Source organism: Thamnophis sirtalis, unplaced genomic scaffold (assembly GCF_051295495.1).
Source record: "Thamnophis sirtalis isolate CommonGarterSnake01/CBP01778 unplaced genomic scaffold, rThaSir2_p1.2 scaffold_2, whole genome shotgun sequence".
In the NCBI taxonomy this organism is placed as follows: domain Eukaryota; kingdom Metazoa; phylum Chordata; class Lepidosauria; order Squamata; family Natricidae; genus Thamnophis; species Thamnophis sirtalis.
Genome location: NW_028261382.1, coordinates 35093685 through 35102828, shown reverse-complemented (window position 1 = coordinate 35102828; position 9144 = coordinate 35093685). Strand labels below are relative to the sequence as shown.

Genomic DNA, 9144 nt, shown 5'->3' with positions numbered 1-9144 from the left:
TTGACTGAGGAGGAGGCTCAGCAGAAGCACATCACTGAGCACTAGGAGTATAGGCTTTCCAAGCAGAAGGATGAACTGCGGGAGTGCAAGGCCAGGTACCGGCACCTGGAGGCTCAGTGGGCTGAGAGAATCAGCCAGTTCCAGGCCATGATGCAGTCCCACTGGAATGATGCCCTCCGGCTCTTTGCCACCAGCAGTTCTTCCCCCCAGCCTTCGCCCAAAGCCCCCCACCAGGAGGCCGAAGCAGACCCCAAGTCGGGATTTCTGCCCCCCTCCACAAAAAGACCCCAAAGGGGGAGACTCTCTGCAGCCACACAAGCGTTCACTGCATGTATCCATCCCAGGGGCCGTAGTTTGAGGACCCCGGATTTAGTGCCATATAAAAAATGCAAGTAATTTTTCTAGGGACCACCAAAACTTTCTCGCAGCCCATCTGTTGGTGACTGTTGATTTAGGTAACGAACGTTACACCACCCTCATCTCTGTTTCCACACTCCATACAGGTACAAATGGCTCGGTTACTACAGTGGTTTTTAACAGTCATTTATTGAAGCCACACTCAAACAGTATCCTCGTTTCAAATGTCAAAAGATTTACATCAGGAAACCTGAGCCCCCTGGGCTGGCACATCAGAAAAAGGAGCACCGCTTTCGTTAGTGTCATTTTCGCTCCTTTCTGGAACTGGGCCGAACCGCGGTGCCATCTTCATCAGATCATTCTCCTCGGAAAAACGAAACAAACAGGAGTCTTTTGGCCTCCCCAACCAATGTCTTCGCCACCAATTTATGGAAATCCACGATGAAGGGGCAAAAAAATAAAATATCGCGCGTTGAGGTCCTTAACGCGGCGTGCGAAAATGCGCCTCGATCTCTTCTAGGCTTTTCCCTTTAGTTTCGGGAACGCAGACGATGGTGAAGATCACGTTGAGCAAACAGGTGGATGAGAATAACCAGAAGGTCCCATAAGGGGTTAGAAAGACCTAGGCAAGAAAGAAGGAAGTTGCGTTAAGGTTGGGGCACGGCATGGGATTCAGGTAAGTGCCTGGTCTGAGCTGTCCCTGTTGTGACTGAGGTTTCCCAAGAGCCTGAAGCAACCTCCTTGTCCCGACAAAAAAAAACCTTTTATTAATTGACTCTGAATTCTGCTCCTTCACATCCAGCAAAGTCTTTCAAGGGAGGATTTACGGTCACAGACCTTATCTGGCTTGGAGAGCTGCCAGGCTGATCTCTGCAGAACTTGGCAAGGAGTCTCGGAGAGTCACGAACCAATGAAGCGAACTAATGTTCTCCTGCAAACTCCACTCCCCTTTCGCTCCTCTTTTACTTCCTCTGAGAGGGCCATTCACTGTCCCCCTGTGGCCTTACTCCCAAGTCGACCCCTGTTCTTTAGCTGTTCCCTTCGCCTGGCAACTCTGCACATGCGCACACTGGGAACAGGCTCCAGCTGCTCTTCTGCCACTGACGTTTGACTCTGAAGGCAGCTGATAACTGGCATACGGCTCTCGCCCCCTCTCTGCCTCCGACACAGAGCCCTCATCAGAGCCTTCTCCAGACTCCAGGACTGGCCCATCTTCCTCCCCAACCCTCCTCACCGTCTGACTCTGCTGCAACTGGTGGGCCACAACAGTGCCTTTATTATTTTTATAAGCAACTCCAAGTGGCTAGAATTAGCAGGCCAGTCGCCTGGCTCTTCCCAAAGCCGCTTGATCTTTCTCTCGGCGTTCCCTTCCCCAAACAGATCAAAACTACCGTGAAGCATCTCGGGACCAAAGCCCAACCAATCAACCGAAGGACCTTCTCCCCAACCAAGGACGTTGGTCGGCCAGCTGGGATCCCCTCCGTTGTGTTGCCGTTACCCTGGCTTACCGTGAGGTCGTGGAACTCCTTGGTGACCAGGAAAGCCATGAGCCAGTTGGTGAGGACGCAGGCCCCGCTGGCGATTCCTCGGGCCCTCAGGGGAAATATTTCGGACATCACCAGCCAGGGGATGGGGCCCCAGCCCAAGGCAAAACCTATGGGCGAAACAAAACGAGACTGTCAATGAAATCAGGCAATGGGAACAGAGAGCCGAGGTGGCGCAGTGGTTAGGGTGCAGTACTGCAGGCCACTTCAGCTGACTGCTATCTGCAGTTCGGCGGTTCTAATCTCACTGGCTCAAGGTTGACTCAGCCTTCCATCCTTCCGAGGTGGGTGAAATGAGGACCTGCATTGTTGTTGGGGGCAATATGCTGACTCTGTAAACTGCTTAGAGAGAGCTGAAAGCCCTATGAAGCGGTATATAAGTCTAACTGCTATTGCTATTTAGCAATGGAGTGATGGGCGCCACCTGGGGATGGAGGCATCTGTTGGATTGGACTCCCGGCCTATTAAGCTCAGGCCGTCAAGGATGTCGCAGGTGGCTCTGAAATTCCAGCAGAACCTCTTGTCAGGGTTCCAAGTAACACCCCAACGAAAGAAGACTCCGGAGTTTTGAGATTCCTCAAAGTTCCATTTGATAAGAGATGTCCTATTGGCACATCTGGGAAAATGTGAATCTGAAAGTTTCCAGATTTTCCCCACTCAAATGAAAGTTCAAGTCCCTGCCCAGCACTCATGTGTCCATCCCATGGTCCAATCAGGCACTGTCCCAACTGGAGATGCCTCCCAGTTACTGTTCTGGCCTGCCAGCGGCCAGTGGAGCTGGAGCAGAGTCAGACAGTGAGGAGGTTGGGGAGGAAGATGGGCCAGTCCTGGAGTCTGGAGAAGGCTCTGATGAGGGCTCTGTGTCGGAGGCAGAGAGGGGCCAGGGCTGTATGCCAGTTATCAGCTGCCTTCAGAGTCAGACATCAGTGAGGCAGAAGAACAGCGGGAGCCTGTTCCCAGTGTGCGCATGCGCAGAGTTGCCAGACGAAGGGAACAGCTAAAGAACAGGGGTCGACTCGGGAGTAAGTTCAGTTAACATCTGAGAATCAAAAGCTTCTGGAAAAGTTCCTGGATCAACCCCCACCCCCCCACCCAATAACTCCAGATGACGGGATATCTCATTTTTCCAGAACAGCCACTTGTGCAAGACCTTCACTCACCCATAATGAAGAAACTCATGCTCAGCACTGCTAACCAGGCCAGGGGGTGTCCTTCCTCCATAAGGGGGGCGTCCAGCAACTGGAGATGGGAGGAATTGCTGGGGCTGGGGACAGTAATTCTGAAATAGATCCCAAACACCGTGGCGCTGGCAGCCATGATGATTCCTGGGGACGAGAGCAGGAGAGAAAGAGAGTGCAGAATATTAACTCCTAATTTTTTTTGGGGGGGGGGGGCAAAACTTGGGGGAAGAAAGCCAGTCTTTTGTGGCCCACCAGGGGGCAGCTGAACTGGCAGCAGTCGGACAGTGAGGAGCTTGGGGAGGAACCTGGGCCAGTCCTGGAATCTGGGGAAGGCTCGGATGAGGGCTCTGTGTTGGAGGTAGAGACGGGGCCGAGGCCGCCTGGCAGTTCTCAGCTACCTTCGGAGCTAGACAGCAGTGAGGCAGAGGAACAGCTGGAGCCTGTTCCCAGTGTGCCCATGCTCAGAGCTGCCATAAGAAAAGAACAGCTGAGAAATCAGGGTCGACCTGGGAGTAAAGTCACAGGTGAATGGCCCCTCCCATAGGAAATAAAAGAAAGGGGAGGGGGCTTTTGCAGGAAACCATTCGTTCGGTCATTAGATTCGTTTCAGGAGTGTGAAGAGCTGTCCGTGAATCTCAGAGACTCTGTGCCCAGCCTTCCCTCGCATTTACATGGCAGATTTCCAAGCTAGACAAGGTCTGTGGTCATAAATACTCCTTTGAAAGACCGTTTGCCGGGCCTTGGCTGAAGGTGAAGGAGAGGAATTCACATGCGTTTAATAAAAGGGCTTTTGCTGGGACCAGGACTCTGCCTCCTGCTTTTGGGGGAAGCCTAGCTCAGAACACGGTCTTCCCATCCTACCCGAGATGATGAGAAGAATTTTTCGCCCGGTTTTATCAATAATGAGAGCTGCCGTTGCGGTGAAGACAACTTGGATAGAGCCAACGATGACGGTAGCAGCACTGCTGTTCTGGAAAGCACAAAGAACATGAAGGGAAGCTTTTTTTAGACCTCTTAATAATCCTCAATTTACAACCCTTCAAAATGATAACGACTTACGACTGTTCTTCATACTGCCTATCCTGATTAAGGGGGTAGCACCCCAAGCTTCCATGATTGCCATCCCCAAGAAGCAAAGTCTGTGGAGGAAGGTGGGTTCGCTTAAGGACCGCTCAGCTGTAGGGATTCCCTTAACAACTATTGCAAGCAGGTCGTAAAACCGAGCGTGACTCACTTAACAACTGCCTTGCTTAACAAAGGACACCGTCCTCTAGGATTGGGCGGCCTATAAATCTAATAAATAATCTAATAAATAAATAAACCGTGGCTCCCAATTCTGGTTGAGGACTATGTAAGTTAAGGAGATGTCCTTTGGAACAATGTGTAGTGTAATAAAAAAAAGGACTGGGGAGTGACTTGATAGTGGTATTCGAGTATTTGAGGGGCTGCCCCAAAGGGGGGTCAACTTAATTTCCAAAGCACCAGAAAGAGGACAAGGAGCAATGGATGGAAACTAATCAAGGAAAGAGGCAACCTGGAATTAAGGAGCAATTAACCAGTGGAACAGCTTGCCACCAGAAGTTGTGGGTGCTCCATCACTGGAGGTTTTTAAGAAGAGATTGGACCCCTGTTTTGTCTCAAATGGTATAGGGTCTCCTGCTTGAGCCGGGGGTTGGACTAGAAGACCTTCAACATCCCTTCCAGCTCTATTCTGATTGACTACCTGTGTGGTTTGATTGGGTCAATACGACCAAGGGGTGCAGTTCCATCATCCCAAATTAAAATCTAACGGAGCCGAAAGACATCAGCCAGGGTAGGCCAGGAGGAACAATCCTGTTGTGGCCCGCCAGCAGCCAATAGAGTTGGTGGCAGATTCGAACAGTGAGGAGGTTGGGGAGGAACCTGGGCGAGTCCTGGAGTCTGGGGAAGGCTCTGATGAGGGCTCTGTGTCAGAGGCAGAGAGGGGGCCAGGGCCGTCTGGCAGTTATCAGCTGCCTTCAGAGTCAGACATCAGTGAGGCAGAAGAACAGCTGGAGCCTGTTCCCAGTGTGCGCATGCGCAGAGTTGCCAGACGAAGGGAACAGCTAAAGAACAGGGTTCGACTTCGGAGGAAGGCCACAGGTGGACGGTGAATGGCCCCTCCCAAAGGAATTAAAAGAGGAGAGAAAGGGGAGTGGAGTTTGCAGGAGACCATTAGTTCACTTCATTGGTTCGTGACTCTCCAAGACTCCTTGCCAAGTTCTACAGATCTCAGCCTGGCAGCTCTCCAAGCCAGAGAAGGTCTGTGACCGTAAATCCTCCCTTGAAGACTTTGCTGGATGTGAATGAGCAGAATTCACAGTCAATTAATAAAAGGGGTTTTTGTGGGGACCAGGAGTTGGCTTCCTGCTCTTGAGGAGGCCTCAGTCAGGAAAAATCCACCCTTGAGGAAGAAAGGAGGTAAGGAGGGGGAGGAGAGAGGCAGAAGAAAGTGGTGTATGGAGAGCAGAAGAGCCAATAATTGGTTTCTATCTCTTTTAGTTTTTTTTTTCCGGGAGTTGATGGCAAGATGAACTGATGTAATTATTAATTAATACAATATGAAATTGGCTATGTAATAGTATACATGTGGATTATATGTTATGAAAATGGAAAATAAAAAGAGTATTTTACAAAAAAAAAGCCAAAAAAGTCAGGACAAATCCAGAGTTAACTCCCTCACCTTAAAGTTGGCCTCTTCGAAGATCGTTTCCGCGTAAAACATCAAGGCATTGATCCCGGATGCTTGCTGGAAGAACATCATGGCTACTCCAATCAGGAACGGCTTGTAGATGGAGGGGTTCTTGAACTCGGCAAGGCTCATTTCTTGCTACAAAGGGACAGGCAGGTAGTCCTCGACTTACAACGGTTCATAGTCACAACAGCACTAAAAAAAGGGACCTCAGACTATTTGCGGTGTCTACATACCTGGGTGAACAAAACGCTTGGCAACTGACATGTACTTATGACTGTTGCATGATCCCCTTTTGAGATACTTTTTGAGAAGCAAAGTCAACGAGGAAGCCAGATTCACTCAATAACAGTGTGACAACTTAACTGCAGTGATTCACTTAACGACAATGGCAAGAAAGGTCTCAAAATTCACTTAACAACCGTCACCCTTAGCAACAGAAAGTTTGGGCTCAGTTGTGGCCATAAGTGCAGGACTGCTTGTATTTTGCTTTCGCTTTGTTTAAACTTCCTTTGCATTTCTTCGGGGTATTTTTATGGCTAAAGTAGCCACCATAGAAAATAAAACAGGCAGCAAATAAATTTAATAATAAAACCAATGCCAAATCCTGCGAAACAACTGGCCGCTGTGATACAATTGTATAATAATAATCATCATCATCATCATCATCATCATCATCATCAATTCAGTAGCACAAATGATCCATTGGAATTTGTGCAAAACTTATAATATTAAAACAGCAACAAACTGGTGGGAACATCAGCCTGAAAAAGTCACCGAAAATCAGATGGTCAAGATCTTGTGGGATTTCCGTATACAAACCGACAAAATACTGGCGCATAATACACCAGACATCACACTGCTGGTTGAGAAAAATAAGGTCACAATCATAGACATCGCAATACCAGGTGATAGCAGGGTCGCCGAGAAGGAACATGAAAAAATCGCAAAATACCAGGACTTAAAAATCGTAATTCAACGATTATGGCACAAACCAGCAGTGGTAATTACCCAGTGGTAATTAGCACACTGGGTGCTATTCCAAAAGCACTGGAATTACATTTGAAAGTTAAAAATTGACAAAATCACCATCAGTCAAATGCAAAAAGCCGCACTGCTTGGACCTGCACGCTTATTACGAAAATACGTTACGACGTTCTAGGCCCCTGGGTGGTGCCCGACTAGTAACCAATGCCAAATCCGGCGAAACAACTGGCCGCTGTGATACAATTGTATAATAATAATTTCAGAGAGCGTATCCAGATCTGGCATCCTAACCAATGTAAGGGGAATTTTATTTTAAGGAAGGCTTAATATTTTATTTTATTTTTCCTTTTTCCCTCTCTCCTCCTCCTATCTCTTTTTGTATTTTATATTTTGGTAAACGACCGCATTTTTCAGAGTATAAGATGCTCCGGAGTATAAGACGCGCCTGGCTCTTGGGGAGGAAAACAAGAAAAAAAAAATCTGCCTCTGCCTCCTAGCAGTTTACCTCCTTGCGGCAAATAGCCAGTTTCAGTTTCACTTTCAGCACAGCTTGATTAGCATAAGCAGCTGATTGTCCGACGATCAGCTGTTTCACGCTGCAGGGATTGCCATAGCCTATTGCTGCCTCCATATGCCCCGTTTTTGGCCTCTGCATCCCGTTTCAGCCTCTGCATCCCGTTTTCAGCCTCCGCGTCCTGTTTTCAGCCTCTGCATCCCGTTTTCAGCCTCTGCGTCCCGTTTTCAGCCTCCGCGTCCTGTTTTCAGCCTCTGCATCCCATTTTCGGCCTCCGCATCCTGTTTTCAGCTTCTGCGCGCCCCATTTTCCACCCATTCCAGGCAACGGGGATCAGAATAGGTGGAAAACGGGGAGCGCGGAGGCCGAAAACAGAGCGTGCAAAGGTCAAAAACGGGATGCGGAGGCCAAAAATGGGGCATGCAGAGGCGGCAATAGGCAATTCCTGCAGTCTGAAACAGCTGATTGTCGGGAGGCCGATCCAACCGATAATCAGCTGCTTGTGCTAATCAGGCTGTGCTGAAGCTGAAACGGAAACAGGCTGTTTGCCGCAAGGAGGCAAATTGCTGAGAGGCAGAAGTCAAAGGTGTATAAGACACACCTAAATTTTCACCCTCTTTTTTGGGGGGTGGGGGAGTGTATCTTAAACTCCGAAAAATACGCTAATAAAAAAAAAGTGAAACAAAAGGATGGCTTAGATAAAGAGGCAACCTCGGGACTGCCCAGTCGATTCTTTTGCTCACCTGTTTGTTGACGTTGGCTTCAATCTCTCGGCATTCCCACTCGTGATCCACCAGTGGGCCCCGCAGGAATTGCAAGGCCGCGATGGCTTCCGACTGCTGGTTCTGGCGTAGCAGGAAGCGAGGTGTCTCGGGCATGAAAGCCATGAGCCCCAGCAGGAAACAGGGAGGGACGGAGCACAGCACTGCCAGCCAGCGCCATTCCAGAGCCATCCCTGTGGGGCAGAATGGACAGCTCATCTCAGGGCCGCCAAGGGATGGAGTCAGTAGTTTTTTTCCCCACAAGTTGGGACTGCTGCAGGTGGCTCGAGGCCTGGCCTTTGGAGGGCACAGAAGGTCCAGCAAGGGTCCAACTCAGAGGTGGCAATCCATGCCAAGAGAGATGCCCTGGGTTCTCTTTTTCAAAACGTGTCTTGATCTAGGCTGGCTTTTTAAAAATCACTGTCCTGTTGTTTGTTCTGTTATCCACTTTTTTCTTTCAATCTTTTTCCTTCCTTCCTCTTTCTTTCTTCCTTTTTCTCTCTCTCCCTTCCTCCCCTCCCTCCTTATATCTTTCTTTCTCATTTTCTTCCTCCCTTCCTACTTTTTTCTTCCTTCCTTCCTCCCTCTTCCTTACTTTTCTCTTTCTCTCTTTTCTTTTCCTTCCTCCCCTCCCTCCCTATATCTTTCTCATTTTCTTCCTTCCTTCCTCCCTCTTCCTTCTCTTCCTTCCTACTTTCTTTCTCTTTCTTTTCTTTCATTTCCTTCCTCCCCTCCCTCATTTCTTTCTTTTCTTTTTCTTTTTCTTTTCTTCCTTCCTTCCTCCCTTCTTTTTCTTTCTTTTTCTCCCTTTCTTCCTCCCCTCCATCCCTTATCTCTTTCTTTCTTCCTCCCTCTTCCTTCCCTTTCTTTCTTTCTTTCTTTCTTTTTCTTTCCTTCCTTCCTCCCTCCCTCTCCTTCTCCCTTTCCTTCCCTTCTGTTCTTTCTCATTACTGGCAATTGAACAATTCTAATGCCAATGATATTTACTACCCCTCCTCACTTCCCCTCCCCTCTCCTCCCATTCATCCCCTCCCTTTCCCTTCTGTTCTTCTGTTCCCTTCTTCCTTCTCTCTGCTCCCCTTCTCCTTTC

At 48.9% G+C, this 9144-nt stretch overlaps 1 protein-coding gene across 3 annotated transcripts in view; it reads right to left on the bottom strand.

The window, feature by feature from the left end:
* Positions 1-527: 527 nt before the first annotated feature.
* SLC2A8 (solute carrier family 2 member 8) overlaps positions 528-9144 on the bottom strand; it is a 16441-nt gene continuing 7824 nt past the window's right edge. For all 3 annotated transcript variants that reach the window (XM_087704750.1, XM_087704748.1, XM_087704749.1), the window contains exons 6-11: positions 8037-8248; positions 5784-5930; positions 3944-4052; positions 3062-3226; positions 1866-2011; positions 528-979 (exon numbers count right to left, since the gene is read on the bottom strand). In XM_087704750.1, coding sequence (XP_087560876.1) covers positions 839-979; positions 1866-2011; positions 3062-3226; positions 3944-4052; positions 5784-5930; positions 8037-8248 — 920 coding nt within the window. In that variant the 3' untranslated portion in view covers positions 528-838. The remainder of the gene's footprint in view (positions 980-1865; positions 2012-3061; positions 3227-3943; positions 4053-5783; positions 5931-8036; positions 8249-9144) is intronic.